At 40.5% G+C, this 15,369-nt stretch overlaps 2 protein-coding genes across 2 annotated transcripts in view; one reads left to right on the forward strand and one right to left on the reverse strand.

The window, feature by feature from the left end:
- Positions 1-1,850: 1,850 nt before the first annotated feature.
- Positions 1,851-5,057, forward strand: MRPL50 (mitochondrial ribosomal protein L50). Its single transcript, XM_015827541.1, has 2 exons — positions 1,851-1,976; positions 4,104-5,057. The coding sequence occupies exons 1-2, from the start codon at positions 1,888-1,890 to the stop codon at positions 4,471-4,473; spliced, it is 459 nt and encodes a 152-aa protein (XP_015683027.1). The 5' UTR covers positions 1,851-1,887; the 3' UTR covers positions 4,474-5,057.
- Positions 5,058-12,341: 7,284 nt separating this feature from the next.
- Positions 12,342-15,369, reverse strand: part of PLPPR1 (phospholipid phosphatase related 1) — a 55,685-nt gene continuing 52,657 nt past the window's right edge. The window contains exons 5-7 of the mRNA XM_015827543.1: positions 14,839-15,015; positions 14,039-14,170; positions 12,342-12,504 (exon numbers count right to left, since the gene is read on the reverse strand). Coding sequence (XP_015683029.1) covers positions 12,472-12,504; positions 14,039-14,170; positions 14,839-15,015 — 342 coding nt within the window. The 3' untranslated portion in view covers positions 12,342-12,471. The remainder of the gene's footprint in view (positions 12,505-14,038; positions 14,171-14,838; positions 15,016-15,369) is intronic.

A 15,369-nucleotide genomic window follows, 5' to 3' on the forward strand; every position in this document is an offset into this window, starting at 1 on the left:
GACGTTTCGCCCGCCGATGGCAGATTGAAATCCCCCATAACTATAAGTCTGGGGGTCTCAACCGCCACCCCGGCTATTACGTCGGCCAGCTCAGGCAGGGCCGTTGATACATAGCAGGGAGCCAGGTATATAATCAACAAGCCCACTTGAACCCCATGCCCCCACTTCACAAGGAGGGACTCTCCACCATCTATCTGAGACACAGTGGTCTCCCTCGGACATAGATTCTCCCTTATAATGACCGCTACCCCGCCGCCCCTACCCCGGGTCCTTTAAAACAGAATAAACCTAGAACCTGTACTATTTCTTTAAGTACAAGGACTGAACTATTTCTTTAAGTACTTAAACACATTGCATAGAAAAGTCATCACCCAGGGAAATCCTGCTTTAGTTAGTTTGGCCCAAACTACCTACTGGCTTAACCAGATTGTATGTGTATAAGTGGACCTGCTATTGGCCCAATGCAACAGATCTTTGGTGGCAGAGATCAGGCACAGCTAATTTCAATGCCCTTGTTTAATCACAGCCCTCTTCAGCTTCTGCTCTTAGGGAGCTTCCATTTTTCTGTCATCCAATACAATTTGATGTTTAATGTCAGCAGAAGCTAGTAGACAGTTCATTTCTATTTTGATATAAATCCATCCCTTTGTGGGAATAGCATTTAAGGTGTCATTACCTAAACAATACACAAATATACACAATGTGCATGAATATGCTACCAACATCAAAGAGTGGTACTTAAATATATAACCCCATGGGTGGTTTTGCACCTATACTTGACTAGAAATTAAATAACCTGATTTAAAGTCTTGGTCAGGAATGAGTCTTGAGACCAATCACACTAAAGAAATGGGCTGGGCTATTTTCACAACTTGGAAGAAAGTGAGAGTGTGAACAATGCCTCTATCAGCCACCAGCTGCTTCTTGTCTTCAAAGCCCACCCTACTAGCATTTCCACTTCTCACGTGCCAATCGTTCTAAGGGCAGGACAAAAAAGGCACTTTTGCAGGGTCGTCTTTGCCCAAAGACCACCAAAACGAAATCTTTTGATGGGGAAATAAAGGTAGTCCTTGACTTATGACCAAAACTGAGCCCAAATTTTCTGTTGTTAAGTGAGACATTTGTTAAGTGAGTTTTGCCTCCTTTTGTGACCTTTCTTGCCACAATTGTTAAGTGAATCACTGCAATCAATAAGTTACTAACCTGGTTAAGTGAATCTGGCTTCCTCATTGATTTTGTTTGTCAGAGGGTTGCAAAAAGTGATCACATGGTCATATGCAATGTCATGCAAGCAAGTGAATTTTGATCACATGAATGCTATTACGGTTGTAACTCTGAAATATGGTCATAAGTCAGTTTTTTCAGTGCCGTTGTAATTTTAAATGGTCACTAAACGAACTGTTGTAAGTCGAGGACTATCTGTATACATCTCACTCAAAGAGAACGGAAATCACCTTCTGCCCAGCTAGACCCCGCGATCTTCACTTCTCTAGGGCGGAGAGCGTCCAGAAAGTCACGATGCAATTAAAACCTGTTCAGTTTTAAACTGATGTTGACTATCTGCCAATAAAAGCTGCGACAAGCGGTTCTTCTCGCTCTCTAATTTGTTTTCCGCACCTTTTCCAGGGCCGAAAAAAAAATCAGAGCACGATCCGACCGCTACGGCAACAGGAACTAGACAACCAGCCGTAGCAAAGCCCCACCTTTTATTTTTCTGAACAACAGCGACTTCGCATTAAGGCAGCACTAATCACGTCCAGTTACTTCTATTATATTATGTCTCTATGGAAAGGAACAAACTACATATCCCACAATGCCAAGGACTACGGAAGGGCTTTCGTGCTCTGTGTGTCCTTCGAGGGGTGGCGCTTTCTTTGCGTCGGCAAGATGGCGTCTTCCAGTGCGCTGCTGAAAGTGTGGAGACACCGGCTGAGTCTGGGGGTGCCCGGACGCAGGAATTTCTGGGGAGGACAGAAGTAAGTGTCCGATTGAGCTTCTTTCCATGCAACAATCATGGAAAGAGGCTCCTCATGTTGGGATGGGTACATAACATGGGGGATAAGATCGGAAGATGGAGTAAGTCAGTGGAGAATGGTTAACAGAATTGAGTTGCAAAAATTCAAATGCCACTAGATGGCAGCAAAAAGAGATTCTGGGCTGCCGTCTTAGGATCGCCGAGATGCTTGCAAACCAAGTTATTCGGGGGAGAGATTCCTTGGAACGCAAAATGTTAGGGTTTTTTTCTTTTATTCTACAGCTTTTACCTAGAGAGCTTCCGGTTGTGTGTTGAAGGGGTCCTTGGTGCTCTCTTTCAGCTTGCTTGTTCTCTTGCAGACGTTTCATTACCTAACTAGGTAACATCATCAGTGTTAGTGAGTGGTGTTTGCTATCGATTTGTATTTTGGTGTCTTGCCTGTCTGGGTGGGTGGGGGCGGCCTTAGGTTGGCTCTTTGGCAGTTTCTTGATTGGGGTATTGCTTACTTGATCGTTGGTCTGAAGTTGACCTTGGAGTTAATCTATGCTGGAGACTTTTTCTCTTTTGGGCTTGTTGATCGTCTCTTTTGCAAAGTCTATAAGGTGGACTAAATTTAAATTTAACACTTAAATTTACTGACAAAGAATTAAAGGGAGACTAGTATAGTTATTTTGAGCTATTTAACTCTCATCAACTAGCCATACCCTTCTGAGATTCAAAACCGAGCCACTTGCATATTAGGCATATGTATTAACCTATAAGATAGATGTTGTCCACGTGTCTATTGATGGCTGATTTGTCAGAGGGCCAGGCTTCTAGAAATTCCCTGGCATTTTTGGATTTGGCCTGATCTAGGATTGTCACATTTTCCCAATTGAAACTATGGTTAAATCTATATGTTGTGAAATTAAAGAATTTTTATCATGCCTTTTGACTGACAGTTGGTGTTCATGGATGCATTCTGCCAGTCTTCTGCTTGTTTGTCCTACCTAGTGGTTGTTGCAGTTCTTACACTGTATGTTGTAGATGACTCGTTTTTTCTTCTGGGTTGCTGGGTCTTTTGGTTTGTGTGTTGAATATCAGGCCCTTTAAACTTAAGTCTTTCATATTATGTTTTCCTACTTCTGAAGTTGCAATGATTAATAGCACTTTTCCCGGGGTGTTAATTTTCAAAAACCTGATTTACAGTTCCACATTTTCCTGCTGGTTGATTAGATTCTTTATCACTGGCAACTTTTAGCTTTTTGGAAATAAAGGAGGGAAATTCCCCATCACCCAGTGTACTAGGGGAGACCACATAGTCTGAATCTAATTTATTTGAACAGTGCTGGGGACAAAGTATAAGTACCACCCAGTGAAGGAGGGTGCAAACAGCCTTTATATGGCTGTATAATAAATGCTGACCAGTAATGATGTCAAATGCCGATCATAACACAGATTAGATTTTCTGCTTATGGTGAGATAAGCAGAACAATAAATTGGAGGTCTGCATTAGCTAGGTTTTGTGGTTAGTCCCTTCCTAGTTCCCATTTAAAAATAAAGTGCTAGCTTAAGACAGTTCGTGCACTAACCTCAACAAATATGTAAGCAAACTATGATGGAGAAGTACTTGAGCTCAGGGGCCTTGGTGATTTGGAATTTTGGGTTCAAGTATTTTATTTCTTCAGAAAACTCTGAGCAAAGAAGTAGTCAGACAGATTAGTATTAATATGAGGTGTGTCCCTGAAGTATTAGATTTTGAGGGAAAAGATTCTGAGTTTAGATTTATGCCTACATATGCAGCAGTTTTAGTAATCCCAGTAAGATTATGTGATATCAAGGCTTTTTTAACCAACTGATCTGTGGGACAGAATCTCTGAACTAAGAAGACTGCCAACAAAATTCAACACAACTTATTTCATTTCTGTCCCTGCCACGACTTTACGAGACGGAATTGATAAATGTCTTCATTTGTTTGGATTTAAGTAATATGTTTTGATTTACAAATATTTCTACAGCTCACAAACCTTTTTGGGAGAATGATTGTCTTGGAATAAAGGACATAAATTATAATAAATGGTAAGCCTTTGAATATGAAGGAGGTGACACCAGGTTGGTTTAAAAATCCTCTTCTAATTTATTTCAACAGGAAACAAGATCAGCCAATAGTAGTGGAACCTGTGAAAGATGTTTGCCCTCCTCCACGAAGTAAAAAATACCTTCCTCCTGAATATTTCCAGAATCATCTAGAATCTCGCGTGAGAGAGATTTGGGGGTCCTCAGTTTCGAGTGACTGGCAGAGGACATCCCTAGCAGACATCAGTTTAAAGTATCGACTGTTGGCACAAATGGCAGCAGATCTGGACCACACAGTCCCCAATAACCAGCTCCATCAAATGAAGAGTGTTGAAGATGTTCTGGCTTTCTACAGTACACCTGTAAAAGACATTTCAAAGTTAGATGAATTGGGCATGCAAGAGCTTCCATCGAATCTGAAGATCAATTGGGAGTATGAATGAAAACAATAGAAAGTATTGATATGATTTGTCATCAGTAAAACAGCATCTGCATGTGCAGATAAAACTTGTTTTTGTTTTCCCAAGTTTCCAAATAATGTTTCTTACCTCCCTGCAAATAATAGTAATACGGTAATCCATCCAAGCAAATAATTCATGCATGCTTTTTTTTTTTTTTTGTGAGGCAAAGAACTGGGGAAGGTGGATTTTTTTTCCCCAGGCTGTTCTTCATCGGAGGAGACTATGGATATCGAAATGAGTCACCAGAAAATATTTGAGACTTGATTTTCCTCCTCTTCTGTTTACCTTCATTTATCCTGCATTTGTTCATGAAGAGAAGTTCTTATGTTGGTCATATATAAAATGGTGTTGAGGCAGCAATTAATTTAATCTATTAAAGGGAGTCCTCTCAGATAGCAAACTTCTGTTAATTGAATGAGAAAGAAGGAAATATGCTCCATCTTAATCATGTAAGACAGATGTGAATACCGATTTTTTTCATCTACATCAATGAATTTTATTTGCTGTATTCAGTATAAAAGTAACATAATAAAGAAGACAGATTTCTTTTTATGACATTAGAAAAATTGGCTCAGAGTTGAATTGTGGAATCATTGATGTTCTTCTGCTTGGTTGTTTCCTGGCATTTACAGTACTCCCATGCTGGCTCAGGAATCCTGGGAGTTGAAGTCCACAAGTCATAAAAGAGCCAAGGTTGCCTACCCTGGCCCTATACCATTTCAGACAAATGGCTGTCCAGTCTCTTAAAAACTTCCAGTGTTGGAGCATTCACCGCTTCTGGAGGCAGGTTGTTCCACTGGTTAATTGTTCTGTCAGGAAGTTTCTCCTTAGTTCTAGTTCTAGATCTTTGATGGCAGGGATCAGGCATAGCCTAATTTCAATGCCCTTGTTTAATCACAGCCCTCTTCAGCTTCTGCTCTTAGGGAGCTTCCATTTTTCTGTCATCCAATACAATTTGATGTTTAATGTCAGCAGAAGCTAGTAGACAGTTCATTTCTGTTTTGAAATAAATCCCTTTGTGGGAATAGCATTTAAGGTGTCATTGCCTAAAGCAGTATCTAAACAATGCACAAATATATATATACAATGTGCATGAACTTGCTGCCAGCATAAAACAGCAGTGCTTAAATGTATAACCCCCATGGGTGGTTTTGCACCTATACTTGACTAGAAATTAAATAGCCTGATTTAAAGTCTTGGTCAGGAATGAGTCTTGAGACCAATCACACTAAAGAGATGGGCTGGGCCATTTTGGCAACTTGGAAGAAAGTGAGAGTGTGAACGCCTCCACCAGCTGTTTCTTGTCTTCAAAGCTCACCCTACTAGCATTTCCACTTCTCACGTGCCAATCTTTCCAAGGGCAGGACCAAAAAGGCACACTTTTGTAAGGTCGTCTTTGGAAACCGCCGAAACGAAATCATTTGATGGGGAAATACAGGTAGTTCTCGACTTACAACCACAATTGAGCCCAATTTTTCTGTTGTTAAGTGAGACATTTGGGTTTTGCCCTCTTTTATGACCTTTCTTTCCACAGTTGTTAACTGAATCACTGCAGTTGATAAGTTACTAACCCGGTTGTTAAGTGAATCTGGCTTCCCCATTGACTTTGCTTGTCAGAAGGTTGCAAAAGGTGATCACATGACTCGGAACACTGCAACCGTCATAAATGTGAGTCAGCTCCCAAGCATCCAAATGTAAATCCCATGACCATGGGGATGCTGTGACGGTCATAAGTGGTGAAAAACGGTCATAAGTCACTTTTTTCAGTGCCGCTGTAACTTCAAACATTAAGCAAACTTTTAAATCGAGGACTACCTGTAATATTCTTACACAACCCCTCTGGTGGGAAGCTAGGTTGTTATTTTGGTACAGTAATGGCACACTTGGTTTGTGTGCAATATGTTTTGGTAGACTTGGCTGGTGAGGATATCCAGGAAGGGTAGTGCATTGTTTTCTTTTTCCCTTGTGAATTTTACTCATTTGAAGATGTCTTCAGTTCGTACTCTGTGGTCACAATAATAGTTGAGAAGTAATGTTTTACTACCCTTATTGCCAAGAGATAATCCTTAAAAGACTCTTACCTGTGTTTCGTTGAGTTCACTCTTCGTTTTCCTTCAGTGGCATTCTAGGTACCTTTCATGATGCTTTATCACCCAGAGCTCCTCTGAAAACAAGAGGCCCCTCCAGGATCCACATGCATAAGAGTCTGCATAGGTGCCATCTAATTGAAGGCCAAAGTGTTCTCCTCCTTCCAAGCGGCAACAGAGATCTCAGATGAACCATGTACCAGAGCTCTAGGAACAATTTCAAGCTTACTCTGTAATCCAATAGGGTTTAATCAGGTGCTTAGAGAACACTATTCAAACAGATCCTGCCTCCCCACAGGGAAGTGCAGCACCAGAGAACTCCAAACCAATGAGGAATGATTTGTCCATGTCAGGGGACTGATGGTAACATCCTCCAACTCTAGATCATGTTCTATTGATGCAACATAAAAGCTATGACAAATGTGTGATGTCCGCAGGGAGAAGGGCCAGAAATGATTTGGGTAAGATCTATGGTTGCCACATGGTGGTCAAGAATTCCCAAGGCATCTCTTGAGTCCATGCCAACTGAAGGGACAACAGTTTGAAGGAACTCCACTGCCAATCTAGCCACTGATTTGAGCAGCTCAGGTAGGAGGTTACTATCCAATAGGGAGACTGGTACACACACCAGTCTTTTCTCACTGAGCCGTAGTGGCGCAGTGGCTGGAATGCAGTATTGCAGGCTAATTCACTGTTCACTGCCAGGAGTTCGATCCTTACCGGCTCAAGGTTGAGTCAACCTTCCATCCTTCCGAGGTTGGTAAAATGAAGACTCAGATTGTTGAGGACGAATCTGTAAACCCCTTAGAGAGAGCTGTAAAGCACTATGAAGCGGTATATAAGTCTACGATTGCTGTTGCTATAATTCATCTTCACAAACAAGGGCTGACATTTGGCAATCTGCAAAGCCATAAGGTGTCTCAGATAATCATTGCCACATCTCTATCCTGATTCTGTGTTCATAAGTGATGTAGTGCAGGAAACCTGGCTGGGCACATCTCCAAGAGGGGAACATCTCACCCACCCTCATCTATGCCCAGGTAAGTTTCAATAATGCAAACAAGATCTACCTGCTCATCCAAAATGAAGTTATGGATGAGGCCAGCTTTATCACAGGCTGGCCAAGCATTAAGCAGCAGCAACCAGAAGTCTGGATATCTAGACATGATTACCAGGCCTTAGACACAGCATGGACATAAGCCTGGAAATACTAACATCAAGGGTGAGTTCATGGTGAATTATTTGCACAATGACATATAAATGATACAAACACCATTGCTTAAACGGTCATTGCTTAAACAATATAAATCTTTGCAATCTTAAATGCGAATTACAGACTAAAGTGGGATTGGATAGTTTGTGGTGCAACACATAAAAATCCAGCTATTGTTATCATATTAGGTGAAGAAGTTAATTTCATAAAGCCACAATATACTTTATTTGTGTGTGGGGAAGGGAAGACAGCATGGTATATGAGCTTTGCTTTGTCAATCCAGGTCTACAGTTTAGTACAGAGGTCTCCAACCTCTTAGGCACCAGGGACCGGTTACGTGGAGAAAAGTTTTTCTGTGGAGGGGAGGGGGCGTGGTTTTGTATGCTGCCTGCATCCCGCAGATGGGGCTTTGCTTGTTTGTGTGGCCCGGTTGCTGGCATGCCACGGACCGGGGGTTGGGGACCTCTGGTTTAGTATGTTATGCGCATCCAGCTAATCAACTCTATAGAAAAGAGTTTCTCTTTTCAAGTTGGATCAATGGTTACTTTAAAAAAAATATCCAGGTTTATCTTATGACCACTTGCTTCACTTACACACCCTGTTGAGGCTGCATGTGTGGAATGTGGATTTTGTAGCAACCCCCCAAACTAAGTGATCCACAGAGGTATGGCCAGACTGTGCAGAATGCATAGCCATGGTTGTCTGTGGTGAAAGACTTGGGAGACACAAATTACTTTCAACCAAATGCTGGGAATCTCTCAAATTTGAAGCCGTAACAAAGCATTACTGATTTTAAGTACCATATGTTGTTGCTTTTACACTCATTCACTCTTCTACAGACACTCACACACTCACATCCTACTCATCTAGGCTGACCAGGCACTAGCTAGAGGAAGTCAACAAAGTCCAAACCCCAAATGTCTCAAATAGCTAATATGAACAAGATCCTTTCTAGCACCCAAAGTTCCTGCTTTATTGATCTGTAAAATTAATCAACTGTTAATGGGATTAGTTTTTTGTCTGATGACATTTCTATTAGGTGCATACGTAAGAGTTGCCTTGAGGCAAGATGGGCAGCAAATTAATAAATAAAAATATTGTTTGGCTATTCATGATTTGAGTCTTTCTTAGCTATTTTCTGAAAGTGTCTTTTTGACAAGATTCTTGATTTTGTTCTCTGTAAGCTCATGTTTGGTCCAACATTAGGTTATGGCTACAATTGTCAATTTCAGCCTGGTCTCTGTCTCATAAGACCCAGTGCTGCTATTTTAATATCTTTCCCCAATAAGATTAGCAAGTTAGTGACTTCAATTGACTGTGTTGTATATAGCAGTGGTTCTCAACCTGTGGTCCACAGACCCCTGGGGGTCGTGATGTCGTCACAAGGAGGCCGCAAAAGCTTGAGAAAATGTTATGATTTAAATCTTGTGTTAAGTCTTGTGGGTCCATGGCCACAAAAGGTATTTAAAGGGGGTCCGTGGTGAAGAAAACTTTGAGAACCACTGGTTATTGTATTTTGTATTAGGTATATTGTGGGTTCAACAGAATACTTTTGTAAGGAACTTTGGAATTAATGATGTTTTTGTATCACATGCAAGAGAAAAATACAATTATTATAGCTATTAATAATTCCAGTCTTCTCTGAACTACACTTTCTAAATATATTAGATAACAATTTTGAGAATTATTGGCTGACTTAACAGGATTCTTAATGACTTGCACTTTCTGAAGTACCGGTGAGGTATCAACAGGATGACTGTTTTAAAGGAAATCTATGATTGGAAGTTTATTCCTGAAAAGCTGAGACACATAGTTGAGAAACAAGACAGGTCTCATATATCCCTCCCAACTCCTCAAGGAAAATGACAAAGCCCTGAGGCAAACAGTTTTGTGATAATTTTTTTTTATCTCTTTTGGAAAAAAAAATTATATACAAAAACCCAGGAATCAACATGGCAGGCATTTCAGGAGAAAAAAAAAATACAGAGAGAAGTTCCATTTCTCAAAGTAAACACTACTGATTATGATCATGCTAGAAAAATGGGATGCGGTAGAAAATTTCTAGGACTGGGGGAGAGGGAGAGGATGAGACCAGCAAATTGGTCCTTTTCATTTCCTTTGATTTGTTAACAATACGGTGCAAAAGAAAAATCAGTTTTGGATACAAATTAATTACATTTTTGATTCAGAAAATTAAGCCGGCATTACTAGGACAAAGTTACACCCACATTTTTTTTGGGGGGGGGGGAATTCAAGAGCTGCTCTAAGCATTGCGTTTTATTTTAACAGATGCTATAAGTTCTATCTCTTCAAAAGAGTCCCTCCTTGAAAACAAGGAAAATTGCTGAAACCCAAAGTCCTTTTTGGCTGCCTTTTTCCTTGGTGTTTTCATTTAACTCCTTGACAGCTTATCTTCCCAGGGAGCTGGCAAAAAGAAAAGCAGAGATGAGGTAAAAAAGGTTTGGCCAGTCTTCCTCCTTGAGGCGATGTTCTAAATTTCTTTTGCATTTCCTTATGAGTGGAGAGGGACATCTCTGAGGAGGCACAACAAAGATGCTTTTCACATGGTTCATATTTGACACACATAGTCGGCAGCTGATTTTCCTATTTGTGTCAACACGAAAGGCATTACAATATATTAGCACCAGTGGAACTGAATCACAAATGTATTGCCCTAAGGCAGTGATGGCGAACCTTTTAGAGACCGAGTGCCCAAACTGCAACCCAAAACCCACTTATGCATCGTCGGGTGCCGGGTGGGTGTAACCCATTGGGTGGGTGTGGCTGCGGTAGTAACGGCAGACTGGGTGGGACTAAAAAGTTCAACCAATCAATTCCAACTTTGCAAGATCTTTTTTTTTCCCGCGAGAAGTTGAAATTGACTCATTGATTGAACCTTTTTTTTTTGTACATGGTGGCGGAGGCCTAAAGCGAAAAGGTTTTATAAAACCCAGCTGTAGGACTGGGGCGACGGCGCGCCTGCCCACAGAGAGGGCTCTGGCACCCGTGCCATAGGTTCGCTATCACTGCCCTAAGGCATCTTTCTGAGTTGCAAAATATGCTCAAATGTAGCAATGAAACATTTACACTCTTTCTATTACAAAACATCAGTTGGTAAACACAGTGATGGTTTCAAATTTTCAGGATCAATTTGGAGCCTTCTATGAAGCACTGTATGAAATACAGGATTTTGAGTGGCTCTAAAGAGATGAACATATTTGTTCCAAGGTTGAATGCTACTTCCAAAGCTTATCATATCTTAGAAATGCATGCATATGTCACAAGAAAGCAATACATATATGTCTACTTTACAGCGAAAAAAAAAAGTTCATTTGGTAGAATTCTGGTCAATGATTCAATGATTATGGCTACAAATTTTCCTACATGATTTTCATGCTTCTTAGGAAGAGACAGTTCTTAAGAAATTTAAAAATACCACACCAAGGTGGACTCCAGCTTAATGTAGACCATTGTTCTTTGGCCTGGGACTGCAATAATACTGCAATAATACTTCATTCTCCCATTTCCCAACTTGTTCTTCTGTTCCTCAAATCTACTAAAAGGCTAATGATACAGTCTTTTGACTAACACTATGACTTTTTGATCCAATCTGCTAAGCTATTAGCGCTAAACTGGACTCTTGACATTAACTAAAAGCTGCAGTCATTTGTTCTTGCAGTTCAAGGCAATAATCTTAAGGACAGGGCACAAGATGTGTGCATTCACACGCAGGCTTCCTCTATCATTTCCATCGTGCCAAAAGAGACTTGTTGGTTGTTTTATATGAAGAAAGTTTGCTTGAAGCAGACTCTTACGAGACAACAAAAAGCTGCTAAGCAAGCAGTGTGAATTATGCACATTCAATGAAGACCTTGGGGCTGAGGAAATTAGTCTTAAGTCAACAACTCGAAGATTACACATCTTGAGCATAACTCCTTGGGGCAATTTCCTGAGCAAGCTCCATAGAAAAACATGGGACTCCTGAAAGAAAGTCCAGGTATTTCCTGTTCACACAGTCACTATTATGGGACTTGTATGAGAGGAATCAAAGTATGCAAACAGACAATTTCTTAGTCTTGCTATGTTGAATCAGCATTCAAAATACTATTTTTCATTATCGATAACCTAAAGGGCCAGACAGCAGTAATGTAGAGACAATCGTACAGTAACTTCTAGAAAATGAATATGAATTCTGCAGAATTGCACTACCAATACTGAATCTGAACTCCTCACTTACTGGAAGCATCATCTCTGGTAATAAAAAGGTAAAAAAATGAATTAGTATTATAATTATCATTTAATTTATTTTATATAAAACAAAACAAAACAAAAAAGTTTGTGTGTACAAATATCACAAAAACATCAACAATTCCCAAAGGTGTAGTGCCTCAGAACACATTTTAATCAAAAAAGAGTTCATATTTTTTTTGTCTTGTTTCTTTTTTGTTTTCATTAAATTCTGGCATAAATATATTAAAGCTGACAACAAGGGGGAAAAAAAGTGGGTGGGAATTCCAGGGCAAGCTATATCACTTCCTCATACAAAAATGTACAAAAACATTAGTTCCTAACTAGACATAACATAATACTGGTCATCACAGTTTGACAATTAGTATAACTGTGTATTCTTGTGGGAGTACTGTAGCAGAGGGCAATAAAAAAATTCTCTTGATGTCCAGATCAGGTTACTTCGGTCATAGAAGCAGAATGATTCTGCAGAACAAAGAGAGAAGACACAGAATATGCTTTAGTATGCAGTGATGTAGTCACAACGGTTGATCTTGGGACAAATAAAAAATGAGGTAGGGAAAGCACACAGAGTATGGTGTCTGGAACTGCTTTTAACCCGTTCAAAACACTTCTACCCTTTCCTAGGTCATCTGGCCAGGAAGGAAAAGGAAGGAGGAGGGATTTTTTTTTATTTTTTGGAGAATTTTCTCCTGTTTCAAACTCTTTTCTCTCCCCCCCCTCCAAATACCAAACATAATTCCATTTTGTTCATTTTTGGAGCGTTATCCTGTTGGTGGACAGGTGAAGAGATGTTGATCCGATCCCCTAATTTAATTCCAACATTCTATTAGGTTGGAAGCAATAAGGATAAAAAAAAATAATCCAAGGACAATTAAGTATCCAAGGATAATTAAGTAAATAATTAATTAAGACTGCCCATCACAGTCAGAAGTCATGATAGCGGTTAAGTGAAGCATTCATATGATTGCCTCACGGCCCATCCCTGGTCTTCTCGATGCGGTCATTAAACAAATGTGCAGGTTGTTAAGTGGAGCACATTAAGGGTCCCCGGGGGGGAGGTCCTGGGATGCTTAGTGCAGGCCCTACCCCAGGCCTCCCATGGCTCCCCCCACCCCAATGAAGCCTGTGCTCAACTTCCTGCCCTGTTTCCACATGCCTTGGGCCTACTTTCCAACCCACCGAGCCCCACACCCTCCTTCTCACCTGCATCACCCATTTGCGCACTTACCTTTCAAAGAGCTCCGGAGCTTGGCTTAGGGACGTAAAGCAAGCTGCTTTGTGGTTGGGCTGTGAGGTGCGATCCCAGAAGCACCAACCATTTTCTGAGCATCCACAATCCCATGCAGCTATTTGGAAAATGGCGGCAGCTTCTGGGATCACGGGACGCAGCTCAGCAACAAAGCACGTTGCTTTGCTTAGCGACCCATACAGTCCTTGCTTAACAATGACAACTGGGATTGCCAGAACTGCTGTCACTAAGCAGCACAGTAATGTGTTTTTTCAATTACATCCATGTCACTTAATGCAAGAGTTTCCAGCTCCAATTACCATATTTAATGAGGTTCTACCCTGTTAGCTGGAGATAACGGGAACTGGATTACAACACAGTTCCCCATCCTGCTTTAAAAATACTTGTACAGGACATAGTATCTGAAGTAGCTTGGAGGCTCAAATATAATTGCCAAGATATTTGGGGGGATATTTGTTATTGAGCAGATTGTCCCAGTTAAATGATGATCTTTAATCCAGAATTGATGAAACAGATAATGATAGAATATAAAAATACAGGAAGGAAGGATTGGCCTAATTAAATAACGGTGCTTCTACATGGTTGTCTTTTTTTTAATGCTGTTATTTATCCTGCCAAAAAAATGCTAAAAACATAGGAGAAAACTAACTACCATTTTTATTTGCAATATAAAGAACTAAACTATTGAAAAAGAGTTAATCAAAAAGAGAAATGGATAACAGCTCAAAACAGAAGGTTAAATGGTACCTGGGCACTCAGTGTCTCCAAAGGACTTTCCACTCGTGGAAACGCCATCAAGGGCACGCCTCTTTGCTCATCCAGTTTTGATTTTGAAGGTGTCCCATGTGCTCCCTTGAAATTATGGACTACACAAATGCCCTTGGGGATCGGAAAGAGAAAAGAAGATTCCTGAAGCAAACACATTTGCCGGCATTTTGTGGGATGGATTTAGTTTCTATCACTGAAATGACATTCTTTTAGACGGACATAAGCTACCAGTTTTATCTTGTTCATACTTTGCAACGAATTAAAAGCTCTTCTGTGTTCTAAAAACATTCCATGTGCGTTGCATAATTTTGGCTTATACTGAGCAACACCTCCCAAAGGTATTTACTGACCCTCAGAATCTGTAACACTCTTTCTAAAATCATCTGCTTAAAACTTTTCAAAGTGGATTTATATTACAGCAATCCATGATTGTACCACATAGTTCCTAGTCAGCACGTTAGTCACAAACTTGTGACTGAGATGAGAGAGAAGCAGCTATTTCATGGGACAGATGTTGTGGTAAGAAGTAAACCAGAGATGTTGGGAAGCAAAGTTTGCCACAAGTATAGCAGAGGCCAAGAACCACTGACTGGCCACTGTTGTTAAAAAAAAGTCTGATCAATTTCTGTTCAAAGTAACAGGAAATAGCCTGTCTGCTCCCTCAAATTGATCTTGAAAATGACTTTTCTGTTTCCTTCAGCCTTGTATGAACAGATAGCTGGCCCAGTTTGCATACTGAATTTTCCATACGAAAATGATAATAAAAGTTATTCACCTACCAGGAAGAGTGCTACTGCGCTTCCCAAGATGAAGCCTGCAATGACATCTGAACAGTGGTTTCGGTACTCAGAAACTCGGTTGAGCCCTGTAAGGAAGGCAGCACAAAGTGTCCCCAGACACAATACTGGCTTGGCAAGCCGACTGCTCTTTGTCTTGATTGTGCTAGTGATGTACATCTGAAATATCAACAGGTCGACCTTAGTCACATAATCTATTCCTCTGCAATCCAGTACCAATCACTTGTTATGGTGGTCATCTGTATACAGGTACTCCTTGACTTATAACAGTTCAATTATTGATCATTCGAAGTTACAATGGCACTGAAACAAGTGATTCATGACCGTTTTTCAAACTTATGACCATTGCAGTATCCTTGTGGTCACGTGGTCAAAATTTAGACATGTAGCAGCTAACTCATATTTATGACGGTTGCAGTGTCCCAGGGTCATGTGATCACCTTTTGCGACCTTCTGATGAGCAAAGTCGATGGGAAACTCAGACTGACTTAATAGCCTTGTTAACTAACTTAA

Source organism: Protobothrops mucrosquamatus, unplaced genomic scaffold (genome assembly GCF_001527695.2).
Source record: "Protobothrops mucrosquamatus isolate PMUCROS unplaced genomic scaffold, P.Mucros_1.0 scaffold3778, whole genome shotgun sequence".
In the NCBI taxonomy this organism is placed as follows: domain Eukaryota; kingdom Metazoa; phylum Chordata; class Lepidosauria; order Squamata; family Viperidae; genus Protobothrops; species Protobothrops mucrosquamatus.